The sequence below is a fragment of the Manacus candei genome, unplaced genomic scaffold, assembly GCF_025592945.1.
Source record: "Manacus candei isolate 608988 ecotype Guabito, Panama unplaced genomic scaffold, ASM2559294v1 h1tg000046l, whole genome shotgun sequence".
NCBI classification, from domain to species: Eukaryota; Metazoa; Chordata; class Aves; order Passeriformes; family Pipridae; genus Manacus; species Manacus candei.
Genome location: NW_026138094.1, coordinates 13935114 through 13948264, shown reverse-complemented (window position 1 = coordinate 13948264; position 13151 = coordinate 13935114). Strand labels below are relative to the sequence as shown.

The following is a 13151-nucleotide window of genomic DNA, read 5'->3' as shown; positions in this document are numbered from 1 at the left end:
TTTTTTTTTCTTTTTTTGGAAAAAAAAAAAGAAGAAAACCAACCTCAGGCAAAAGGGAATTTATAGCAGTGTCCCAATTTGTACCCAAATTGTGTGATCTGGGAGCTGCATACCAGTGAGTGTAGCTTTTGGGTCATTCCCATCCCTCTGGCTGTGAATCCCCACGGGATGTTTCACATGAGGTGCCTGCCTGAGATCCCTGACTCATTGCATAGCCCCAGGACTTTATCTGTGCTTTTGGGATGAAAAAAGAGGAGTTGTGGTGTCTCCAGATGCCAGGATGAGAGGGCCGGAGGCAGCACAGCCACCCCGGGGCTTGGCAGGGTGGTATGGCTGGCGCTGGGTTTTCCTGCAACTGCTGCTGTCCCTGACTCCAGACTGAGCACATTTATATCCCACACTTCCCAAGAGCATCCCAGGGCTATCAGGGATCCCATCACCTCTCCTTATGGGCTGTTCCTGCTGCCAGGGCGAAGCCAGAGCGCGTCGGGTGGGGAAGGCAGGAGGATGAGGCACAGCTCCCCTGGCTCCGCCGCAGCTGCTGAGCTCATTTTTAGCTCATTATTTCTGCTTGGGAGCTGATGAAAGGCAGTTTGCAAAGATGCATTTAATGGGTGAAAATTCATAAAAATGTTTTCCGGGCTCTGTTGTGCCGGTGCAGCGTCCGACCACCAACGCTGTTTGCCGCAGCGGTGGCACCGGGGTCCGTGCCAGCATCCTGAATGCCCCCTGCACCCCAGGAGCTCTGTGTGAGTGAGGGACTTGGGGTTCAGGGCACGGTGGCACCAGGGTTTGTGCCAGCATCCTGAATACTACCCTGAACCCCAGGAGCTCTGTGTGAATGAAGGATTTGGGGTGCAAGGCATGGCTGCACTGATGCACAGAGGGACGCTGCCAGTACCAAAACGGGGGACAACCACGGGAAAACACACTTTAAAAAAAAAAACCAAACCAAACAACAAAAACAAAACACAAACCCAAACGAACTCTTTTTTTTTTTTTTTTTTTTTTTTTTCAGATTGGAAGCTTAGAAAACTACTACCACTTTCACCACAGCAGGACATTTAAGCGCTCGACGCTGAGCAGCCGGGGACCGCACAACTTCCTCCGCATGGACCCCAAGGTACGGGGCTGGGCAGCCCGGGTCCCCTGACCTCTGTGGGGATGGGGGTGCCTGCTTCCCCCTGGAGGAGCCTGTTGACTTGGTATGGGTCAAGTGTGAGCCAAAGCATCTTGGGATGACATGTTATCCCTGAACCATGGCCCTGCGCATGCAAGGGGTGACTCATTGGACATGGGGACAGAGAGCGGTGAAAAATACTTAAAAGTGACTAAACACTAACATCTGCCTGAAAGCCAGGGAGAAGAAAAGGGGGAAAAAGCTTTCCAGGATAGAAAGGCTGTTGCATGCTCAGGGTGTTGATCCAGTTGCCACAACACTTGCTGCCTCAATGGTTGCTATGTGTGAAATCCTTGGCAATAGCTCTGCATTGCTTTTTCCTAGAGCAAGCATCCAAAGGGATTTTCAGTGCAGCTGAATTGACAAAAGTAATGGGGAAGGGGGGCAAGAATGCAAGGAGGGACCTGGATGAGCTGGGCTTGGGGTGGTGGGGAAGGGCTGGGGCTCTGCCTTGGCTCTTCTCACCCAAGCCCTGTGAGATGGGACTTCTGTAGAGCAGGGAAGGGTTAATGGTGGGGAAGGTCTTCTTTCTTTTGGAGAGGGGAACATAAACGAAGAAAAAACCATTTTGGTGAAGGTACCCATGCTCTAGCAAGCTGCTGGTGCTCACACCAATGCCTGGCTCACACCCAGCCACCCTTGGGATGCTCTTTCCCGAGGCATCTCCAACCCACTCTGTACCACATGTCCCATCCGCATCTCCCCAGGTGCTCAGAGCAGCCCTGCCCTTCCCAGCCAGCCAGCTTTCTGGGGAAATTTGCTGTTAAATATTTGGACAAGGTCTGTTGCACAGTTCTGAGGAGGTGCACGCGTGGCTGCGCTGCTGGCGGGGAAACCTCAGCGAGGGGAGCTGGTGCCCTGGAAGTGTGCTGGGCTTTAATTAAAGCTGTTCGCCCTCGGGGAGGTGCACAGGCATCCCAGCAAACCAAGGATTCGGCTCTGCATGTGAAATACCTCCATTTAAATGAGTCTGGTTATAATGCAAACTAAATCAATTGGCTTTTAGTCATATTAACATTTACCTTACCTTGCTCTATGGGCTGCAAGCTGGATCAATTAGCTCCTGTTCTCTTAATCCTTCCTTATCAGTTCAAGGCCTGTTGGCATGTCTTGTCTCTCCCCCTTTCCCATGTACATTTGCAAATCCTCTTGGAGATGCATTTGGATGGCACTAGCTTAGCATGAATGCAGGAAAACCTCACCTTGAGGCACGAGGACAGGAGCTGGAATAGGGAAGATGGAAACAGATCTTGCAGAAATCCCGAAGAACCAGCCCATCCAGTTGTTTGCAGATGTTGGGTGGTTCCTGCCTTCCAGGGGCTATTGTTTCTAGAGCTGTTATTTATGTTTGCTGTGGGGGTCGGTGGCACAAGGACCCACAGCCAAGCTCTCCACCCAGAGGAGGAGTCTGGGAGAGGGGAAACCCAGCACACACAGGGCAGCACCTGGCAACCTGGTCCTTGTGGGACCACGCTGCTGCACAGCTCCCCTCTTGTCCCAAGAGACCCTGCAGTTGCTTTGTTTGGGGCTGATATGAACCAAGTGATGTGGCAGGTCATGGAAAGGGATGAGGAACATGGCAAATCCAGCAATTCTGGGGGCAGGTCGTAGCAGTGAGAGTAAGAAGTGTGGAGGGACAGTGGGATGCAGAGTTGGGTCACACCATGCTGTGCCACTCCTCTTAGGGCTCCACTTGCAGCTCTTGTTGCCCTAGACTTTCCTGGCTCTCTGGGGTGCTCCTGCTGTTACATGCAGGGCTTGAACCTCCAGCTCACTGCTTCAGTCTCTTTAATCCACACCAGAGGATGCCATGGCCTCAGTCCCTGTCCCTCTGGCCACGCACCGTGGCAAAATCAACTTCACCTTAATTATCTGTGCCATGCCATGGCAAACATATGCTGGAACCAACTTGTTTATCCTGGATCTCTGCTTCAACTCACGTGCATCCACTGGTATAAGTCAAGCAATCACTTTTCTGGAGCTGCAAAGGGAGTTGCACCCTCACCCTTGCTGGTTATCGTGTTTGGTGGAGCCACCCAGGCTGGCTGGGTTGGGGCATCACCTGCTGAAAATCTCAAAGTGAGGGGGAACATATAAAACTGCTGCTCTGTTTGCAGGAAGGGCGAAGGGTTCAGCTCAGTGATACCTGAGCTGCCTCATGGGGTCCTTTGGTGCCTCTCACAGTTACCTCCTTACTGCTAATTGTACCTCAAGGTGCTACAAGAGAGCTGGAGAGGGACTTTGGACAAGGGCCTGGATTGACAGGACAAGGGGGAATGGCTTCCCACTGCCAGAGGGCAGGGTTAGATGGGATATTGTGGAGGAATTCTTCCCCATCAGAGTGGTGAGGCCCTGGCACAGGTTGCCCAGAGAAGCTGTGGCTGCCCCATCCCTGGAAGTGTCCAAGGCCAGGTTGGACAGGGCTTGTAGCAACCTGGGCTAGTGGAAGGTATCCTTGCCCATGGCAGGGGATTGAAATGAGAAGAGCTTTAAGGTTCCCTCCCGACCCAAAGTAGTCTACGATTCTGTGATAATTAGGGTTTGCAGAGGTAGAACAGGGACCCCTGGGTCTCAGGACTGTAATACCTTGGGCTAGTGCTAAAAAGACTTTCAGTTTTTTAAATTTCCAAGAAGTTTTTCCCTCACCCTGGATTAACAATAGATGTTGATCCGAGTTTCACAAGCCACAGGAACTGTTGCAGGAATGCCCCAGGCTCCTTCCTGCTTGCCTGTTTTCCCATGCCAGCCACATTGATTTATCAACTCCCCCTTGAAATCAATGCCCTTAAACTGCTGATTTCTCCATGTCCACACATACTGACTCCAGGCTGGCAGCACTGGGGCTGATCTGGAGCATGTTTGAGATGAAGACATCCCCACAAGGCATCACAGCTCTTGGCAAAAACCCTGCAAAATCCCATATCTTCCCATCATTCCTGCATCCAGCAAAGCTGCAGGGAAAGGCAGTAGCTGTGGCTTGGACAATGAGACCCATGGTAACGCTGCCAGGGAGTGGTGCTTTAAGGAAAAAACCCATAACCTCTATTTAATGTATTTTTATTTTTTTTTTTAACTAGACCATGAAGTGGTATTTTTGCTTCCAGTGCTTAAATCCATCACAGTACAAGCAAAGCAGTGCTCTGTCGTCAGCCAAGGCAGCGTGGAAACTCATTTTTCTATGATATATATTTTTTTTTCCTTTCAACAGTGTTTTTTCTTTAAAATATATATGTGTTTAAAACCCAAGCTGTAGGCAGGAAGCTGTCGGGTTTCTGACACGCAGAGCTCCCAGTCCACCTCCATCCTAGGTGCAAAGCTATAAACTGTGCGAGAACTCTGACAGTTAGACATAAATGAGCCCAACAAAAGTTGTGTTTTGGATTTTGATTCTTTTTGTTACCAACCCTTAGTCACAACAATAGAGACATCCCCATGAGCAGCTCCCAGAAGACCCAGAGCCGTCAGGAAGAAAGTGCCCAGCGAGGAGGGATGTGCCACAGAGCCCTCCCAGCTCATCAGCTGGTGCCTCTGTTCTCTCCCCAACGTGGACACCTCTAAACATTTGGTCTATAAATTATTTTGATAATCTCTTTTCACTAAACTTGGGCTTTACCTTCATGCTGAAGGCAGGAAAGCCCTTTTTTGTGGGGAATAAAAGGTTTGGGGGGTTAATGCATGCCAGGGATGGGATGTGACTGCTCCCAGATCAGCACCGTAGGCAGCTCCCACCACAGCAAACACCAGCATTTCCCAATCCTGGCCTTCTCCGGATCATTTCTTGTTTGATCTCTTTGCATGTCATGCCCTGCTGAAAAGCAAACAAATGTCAGAGTGATCGGCTCCAAGGCCACCTCGCCCTTAGCCAGTGCCAAAAACACTTCTCTGGAGCTGACCATGCCCCCCAGATCTGCTGTGGCTGTGTATGGCCATCACACATTTTTGGGAAACATGTATTGTCCTTGGGTTAATCCCCCAATTTTATTATTTCGTCAGGAGGAACGAGCTCGAAGGATGAGCAGCCCTGGAGCCAGGTGGCAAAGTCTCAAGGCTGAGCTGCTGCCTCCCAGCCGGAAGGATCAGCCCAAAGACTAAGCCAAGCACCTGAGCCTTCTCCAAAACTTTGACTAAACACTGAAATATGTTGTCTGTCTCCAGCAGGACTCCAGCATGTGCTTCTGTGCTTTGTTAAGCCAGGGGGTTTAGGCTGCACTCAGAGGCGACGTTATTTATACTCGAGGGTTTTGCTGCACCGGGAGAGGAATCTGCTCCCTGGCTCAGAGACCACAAAGAGCTGAGCTCACTCTGTCTGTCTGTCCATCCATTCTTTTCCTTCCAAATGGACCTGCTATCTCCACAGCAGGTCTGGCCAAGGAGATGAGGGTTTGCCAGAGCATAAGGTGATGCTGGGACGGCTCCAGGCTGTGGCTGGCGTCACTTCTGCATCCCATATCCCGTTTCAATGGGCAATTCTGGGCTCTGTGCCCGAGGCTGATGCTGACCCATGTCTCTGCTTGCAGGTGGACTGGCTACAGCAGCAGGAGGTGAAGCGGAGGGTGAAGAGGCAGGTCCGAGGGGAGCCACACGCTCTGCCCTTCAACGACCCGGTGTGGCCCAACATGTGGTACCTGGTGGGTATTTCCCTGCAAGGATCCCTCTGCCTTATGGGGGGCTCCTGTATTTTTAAGCAAATGCATCATCAATCTTTGTTCAGCCCAGCCAGTTGTGACATACCTTGATATCAGCAAATGTGCTTGGCAGGAGGATTTTAAAATTGTGGACTAATGCACGTGAGAGTCCAGTTTGAAGCGTTGCACCCTCGTTAGCAGCCCCTCATCATGGGCTGTGCAGCAAAGGCTTGGGAGCAGCACCACTGCATTTTACCCATCCCAGAGCTGCAGCCATCTATTTGTAATATCATTTTTCTCCTGCCTGCGTCATCGATCTGTATTTGACAGGGAAATTCATTGAAAATTAAGGGTGGAAAGGAAACGAGCTCTTCAAAACCCAAGAGCCCACAGTATTTGAAATGGAAGAGGAAAAGAATAATAGGGAGATAGCATTGCCTGGATTAACTGCTGCTGGATGGGTTTGATCTGTGGAGTAAAGTTATAACAAATCTACGAGTTATATGGCAGGGGGTGGGTTGTAAATATATTTTCTGGTTGATTAAATGGGCTCCCAGCCTGGCTGTTTGCTTAGATGGGCTGGAATGGGGTTGCAGCATTTTGCAGCTGTGTTTGTCTCTGTAGCACTGCGGCGATAAAAACAGTCGGTGCAGGTCGGAGATGAACATCTTGTCAGCCTGGCAGAGGGGCTACACGGGCAAGAACGTGGTGGTCACCATCCTGGATGACGGCATAGAGAGGAACCACCCCGACCTCCTGCAGAACTACGTGAGCTGGGGGATGGATGGGCGGGGGTGAACGGCTGCGGCTGATCCTCGCCACAAGTTGATTTATGGAGAATTTCAATGTATAAACACAGCTGAAGTCTGTGCATTGGCATATTTAGAGGAAAAGTTTTTCGGTTTTGTTGTTTTTTTGTTTGGTTTTTTTTTTGAGAAAGCTTGAGATGTTTTTAAGAAGGAAATGAGGTTTTTAGATAAGAAGGTTTGGGGGAAACTCCCTTTGCAGCTGCTTGGGAAGCAGCCGCCTCCCTCTGCTCACCAGGGCAGAGCCAAAAACCTGCATGAACGCGCTCAGCCCTAGCTCAAAAACCAAATGGCCACAGTGGAGAGAAGGGGGGTGCTGGACCCAGCAAGATTTGGGGTTCAGAGGAGCAGTTCCTGAGGTAACAGGATGTTTCCCCTGGGAAACATGCAGTACTGCAGCCTAAAACTATTTATCCTGAGGAAACAGTCAGAAACTAAGTGGAAAATGTCGTTTCCTGCCCTGCTTGGCTCCGTTGGCCACCACTCCAGCTGCTGGCCACCACAACCACCTGGTAAGTTGAATCTAATGGTGGCAACATATTTTCAGGATCCTCTTGCGAGCTACGATGTCAACGGGAACGACCACGACCCGACTCCGCGCTACGATGCCAGCAATGAGAATAAGTACGTGATGCTAATTGCCATGGGGCTGGGGTCTGTGGGGTCCTGGGAGGCTGGGTGTCCCCCCTGGGATGTCTTCCAGGTCTGTGGCCTTTCCCCATCCCCAGTGCTGCAAAGAAGGCTGCATTATGGGCTTTGCACAGTCACTGTGTTTAATGCAAGTCCAGCCAATTGCTAGTGGACCCTTGGGTCATCAAACTACAGCACTGTTGGGGGTTCCTTGCCCTGGCTGGGGATTAAACCACATGAAGTCAGGATGGGTGGCTGAGATGGCAAGCCTTGGACACACATTGTGGGCTTCAAATAAATGAAAAATAAAAGTGGGATGGGTACATGTGGAAAGGAAACAGGAGTCCGAAGAGGAGATTTTATCAAGGTGCAAGATGCAAAGAGGAAATTGCATTTAGGTGCAAAATGCAAAGAAGCAAGTTGCATTGAGGTGTAAAATGCAAACAACAGATTGGATTTAGGTGCAAAATGCAAACAGCAAATTGCTTTTGGCATTAGATTCTTGCACCCTCCAACACTTGCTGTGGGCTTTGGGTAAGGACTCTTCATCTCCTGGGGCACTTTCTTCTGCCGCTTTGGCCTCAGGGCTGGTTTTGGGGTGCTGGTTGGGGGTTGGCTGGAGGGACCCTTTGCCATGGATATCAGCTGATGGGGGATTTCTCTTTGCAGACACGGCACTCGCTGCGCGGGGGAGGTGGCGGCGGCGGCGAACAACTCGTACTGCATCGTGGGCATCGCCTACAACGCCCGCATCGGAGGTGAGGCCGCACCTCTGCACTCCCCTGCCCTTCACCGTCCCCCCGAGGCACTGTGGCCACCCTAGCCACACTGATGGGCTCCCGGGGTGGGTGGTGGGAGGCTGTTCCCCCAAATACTGCCAGGAGAGTCTCCTCCTTGATGCCTCAGCTGCAGGGAACTCCAGGGGTGTTGGGGGAGGATGGGTGATATGGCATGCAAGGGACCCTGGCTCTGCGTATTTTGGGGTGGAAACTTTCTGCTTGGGCTGCATCCTTGCTGTAAGGGTGCATGTGGATTGAGGATGTGGTGGTTTCACCCCCAAAAGTCCATAACTGCTCTCGGGGGGTCTGTCCTTGGAGTGGCTGTGTTTGCTGTGCTCCGTGGTGCTGGTTGAGCTTCAGAGCTGAAGTCACTCATTTGTGGGTGGGGTCAATATCTGCAGATGAGCTGCTTGGAGTGGGGGGTTCTGGGGAGACCCCCAAAATACTCTCATGGGCAAAACACCAGGGAGGTGTGGGGCTGGAGCTGTGTGTAGGGCAGGCACTTTTGCACAGTCCTACAAATAACAGAGTGTGCGGGAAGCAAATGAATCTTTATCACCAGATTGGATCCTGGTGGTAATTAGCATCTCAGAGTTCATTTGCATTAGCTGAGCTGATTTGACCTGGGGCAGTCCTGGCCAACCCAATGAGTATAACACCCCTGGGGAGATGAGGGTCTTAGTGGGGGTGGGAGTGCAGTGTCCCATCTACATGGCTGGTGGGACCATGCAGGGGACAAATACCTGGAGCTGGGTCCTCGCCCTGGGGGTTTCAGCCCCATCCCTGGCATGGCTGTAACAGGAGAGGGGTTTTGACTGCAGCCCCTCCTACCAGCCCAGCACTGGGAGAATTGACTATTGGGAGCATGGACCCAAGCACCATGGGGTGGATTTGGGACTTAATTACTTCTCTTGTCTTATTCATCCTGGCTGTGTAAGAAACAGCTTTTGTTAGGGTTGTGTCTGCATGGGACCAGTGCCCACAGGGATCCTGCTCCTGGCCAACCACCTCCAGTGATTGCCTGTGTGGGGAAAGTCCCCACAGGGAAGAAATAACCCCGCAGAGGGTGAATGGGGGGACTGGCAGGGGCACATCAGCCCATCCCATCTTTCTGCCTCCTGCACATGTGATGGCTTCTTGCTTCTTAGAAGTTTCTTGCCCCTAAAAACCCACCTCCAAGTGCAGACTAAGCAGCAGCTGAGCAAGGCAAAGCTCCTGGTGGGGTTTAGTGCAGTTTTGGATCCTGCAGGATCAGGCCATTCCCTTCCTGCTCCTTTTCAAGCCCATTTCTCTGCAGCTGCTGGTGGAGACGAGCTTTAGTTGTTGACTTTATGACGACCTATGGGTCTCATTTTAATTTGCTCCCTTTAACGAGTGCCTTGCCCCAGGGGTGTGCTGGGGAGGTGTTGAGTGAGACAAGGCACCTGGCAGAGGGCTGGGGGCTTCCCACAACATCAACAGGCAAAGGGGAAAAATACAGTCTGAGCCAGATGAAGTTTGGGATCATGGAGGAAAACACGCTATAGCTGCACCAAGAGTGATTCTAGATGGATTACACAAATAAAGCAGCGATTAATGAGCACAACTTGTTGGGGAAGCCTATTTGTCACACTTGGAGAGCTCCCATCTAATTTTACTGGCTGCTCTTCAGCGCCCTTGCGTTGCTTTTCATTTGCTCTGGGCAAAACACATCACTGCTCAAGCAAAGGGCTCCTGCCATTCGTCCTCCTTTTCCCTCTCCTCGAGCGCTCACTTTGGAGGTTGGTATTGCTCCCTGTGTGGCACAAAGCTCATTTATTTTGCAGCATCCATCTCTGCTCCCTCCTGCTCCCCATTATTTGACCAGGGAGCCTGGCATTGCGGGTGGTTGTCTCTGAGTTGTCTCTGGGCTGGCTTTGGGTTGGCTTTGGGCGGATTTTGGGCTTGCTGGTGAACATGCCCACATTTAGCCAGCACAGGCCCCATCCCTCTGCTGGTTTTCCTTGCTGTGCCGCAGCCAAGTGCAGCTCAGACACCAGGCTCGGCTTTTAGCCCCTTCTCCTCGTGTTTTCTTGTTGACAAAGAGGAAGTTTTTGGGAACTGCTCATCTCCCTGGTTTTACATTTCTAAGCTTGGTTTTGGCTGATCGGGGGCAGCGTCAGAAAGAGATATTTGAGTTGACTGGTGTCCAGAGTGCAGCTGCAGCTGGAATGACATCTGCCTGCATTTGTTTGCTTTAAGACAAAATACATGTGGAAGGGGAAATGCATTTTTATAAACCAGGCTATCCCTGGCTGACAAAATACGATGCTGAAATTTCCAGCATGTCTTTTCCTGCAAGGGCTGTTTCTGGGCAGCCCGTTGGGGTGCCTGGCACCCTCCACCCACTGTGCAGAGTGGAAATCCTGCAGGGGAAGGGTGATGGAGAGCAGAGCGGGCTGTACTCTCATAATTCAGCAGTTGGAGGCTAGGGGTGTGCAGCAATCCCCCATCCCATCCCACCATGGCTGAGGGGCTCTGCCTGTGAGTACCCTGGCTGGTGCCTGCTGGCATTCCCAACTGGAAGTGAGGGTTATCCCAGATGGCACTGTTCAGCCATGAGTTGGGGTCCTGGCTCCAATTTTGGCTGTGCAAAGCACAGCCTGGGGCTTCTCCCACTCCAGAGAACTGCTGGCATCAGTTGGGCAGTGATGGGATTTGGGGACTGTCACGCTCATCCCCACTCAAGGGGAGAGGCTTCACCCCGCCAATGTGCCTGAGGCTGGGCAGGCATGAGTGATCAGGAAACTCCAATATCTTCCAAGGGGAGAGACGTGTTAGCTAATGAATTAAAAGGGAGGGAAAAAAGGTTTTTAGTGGGTGGATTTTGCCACTGGGGAGTGCAGTTCCACTCCCACCACTCCCACCACCCATTCCCCACTAATGGAGGGGAAGTGAATTTTAACCTCCCCCTCTCCATCCCTAGCCATGAAGCCAGCAACACAGAAAACTTCCCAAGCAGCTCCCCAGCATCCCGCTGCCAGGCTCGTTGGCATGCAGGGCCGCGGGTTGAAGCTATTCCAGGCGCGCCTGAGCCGTGCGGTTTCCGCCGCCGCTAACAAAGCCCTTTGATTGCAATCCTCATCCACGCCATGAAGCCCTAATGTCTGATGTTTTTGTGCTTTTAGGCATTCGTATGTTAGATGGAGATGTAACAGATGTTGTTGAAGCGAAGTCGCTTGGCATCAGACCCGATTACATTGACATTTACAGCGCGAGCTGGGGGCCAGATGATGATGGGAAGACAGTTGATGGACCTGGTCTATTGGCCAAACAGGCTTTTGAGCAAGGCATTAAAAAGGTGTGGATCCCACAGCGCCCAGATGCGCTCGCCCTCCTCCTCCTGTCCCGTGGGAACGCGTGCCAGGGCCGTGGCCGGCCCGGGGTCCGGCGTGGGGATGGGCAGCTCGGCCCCCTGAGGTGATGCCAGCACTAGGGCTGGGGCGGGGGGGAAAGCCAATCATCTCTAATTTTTCCTAGTTTTCCCCGGCGTCCCTAAGAGCTCCGGTGGATTTTGCGGCCAAGGGTGGTGACGGCGGGAGGTGCCTGGTGATGGCGCGGCCCCGGTGGGACCCCTCGGCATGGCCGGCCCCGGTGGGACCACCCGGCAGCACCGGCAACCAGGCAGAGCCCTGGCAGAGCAGGGAGGCCCCAGGTTGTGTTGCGAAGCTCTGCCAGGATGAGAAACCCAGAGTAGTTCCTGGGGGGGGTGACTTTGCACCTTAAAATGTCCTCCCTGGATCCTGGCATGGGCAGAAGGGGACACGCCCACGTATCTCCAACCCCTTCCTCCACCCTCCCTAGGCCCCTGGTATCCTCTCCCAGAGGTCTCCACCACGTTAAGCATTTCCCTGGTTTTCCACCTGGAGCAATCAACTGTGTCACAGCTGGGCAGGGACACAGGTGCCACCACAGGGTCCAACAGTGGATTATTATCCTTGAAATCCTCCAGCAAGAAAGTTCAGCCAGCATCACATGTGATTGACAGCTGTCAATCAGTCCCTGCTGGGGATGCCCCGTGGCCCTTCTCTTTCTGGAAGCTTTTAAAAAATGCCCAATATTGGCTAAAAGCATCAGGAAAAAGACCTTTCTTGGCAGCTTGGTGGGTGCTGTGGATGAGTGTCACGGCAGCCCAGGGCTCCACATTGTGTGTTCCCTGGGTGCTTCAGAGAACCTGGGGTTGGAGTTTTGCCACCAGCAGCCCCAGGCTGGGCTGGGAACCCCCCCATTTTGACCCCTGCCTCCAATCCTTCCTCTGCTGCCTCTTCTCACACCGTGCTGGGATTTTGGGCGGCCACAGGCTGGGGTGAGCAGCCTGTCTCTTATCTAAAAATAGGGTGGAGTGTTTTTCCCACTGTTTACTTGATTTCCTGCTGGGGCGGTGAGCCTGCCGAGGAATCCACTGAAGTGCCGGGGAGTTCACGCCATGTAAATACGGGGGGAACAAGCTGCTTTTTAGACCTTATTTTTCCACGCAGGAGCAAATGGGTGGCAGCAGGGTCCTTGCCCAGCACAGCCCCACTGTTTTGGGATGCTTGTTTTTGTCTCCCAGGGGACAGCCCTGTCCCCCAGCTGCCACTAGTGTTTGTGGCACCCACTATCTCACGTGCACAGCTCTTAATTGCCAACTTCTTCTCCTTAAATAACAAGGAAAGCTGCAAGGAGATAGTTAACCACCACCTTTAGCCCGAGCAAACAGCTGTAACTGAGTTATAAATCCTTAAAATTGAGTTTTTAATGGAAACATTAAAATAACCTTTATCTATTAGCGATAGGACTGCGCTGGAGTAATTTACCATCTTGTTTCTTGTTCCTCCAGCCACACTTTATTAGTTCCCGAGCTAACGAGGGGAGATTTATCCTGGTGGCTCATGGAGTGCCGTTGGGCAAACACCCAGGCCCCGCAGTGCTGCAGAAGCAGGAGATGCTGTGCATCCCACAGCCAACCATGAGCAGCTGGGGTGAGCTGGATCATCCCCACCTTGGCCAGGGAGGGATTCCCTGGCTCAAATGATGTTCAGATCCACATTTTATAGCTGCAAGGAGCCCCCTCTCTAGCATGGTGTTGGCTTAAGAGGATGGCAAATGAAGAAGTTGGGTGTTTGGGGTGTGC

The 13151-nt window shown here is 52.2% G+C and overlaps 1 protein-coding gene across 2 annotated transcripts in view; it reads left to right on the top strand.

Annotated features, from left to right (window-relative positions):
- PCSK6 (proprotein convertase subtilisin/kexin type 6) overlaps positions 1–13151 on the top strand; it is a 46555-nt gene that overhangs the window by 16683 nt on the left and 16721 nt on the right. For both annotated transcript variants that reach the window (XM_051797118.1, XM_051797117.1), the window contains 6 exons: positions 1019–1123; positions 5698–5808; positions 6430–6573; positions 7159–7235; positions 7911–7999; positions 11167–11339. In XM_051797118.1, the coding sequence (XP_051653078.1) occupies positions 1112–1123; positions 5698–5808; positions 6430–6573; positions 7159–7235; positions 7911–7999; positions 11167–11339 (606 nt within the window). In that variant the 5' untranslated portion in view covers positions 1019–1111. The remainder of the gene's footprint in view (positions 1–1018; positions 1124–5697; positions 5809–6429; positions 6574–7158; positions 7236–7910; positions 8000–11166; positions 11340–13151) is intronic.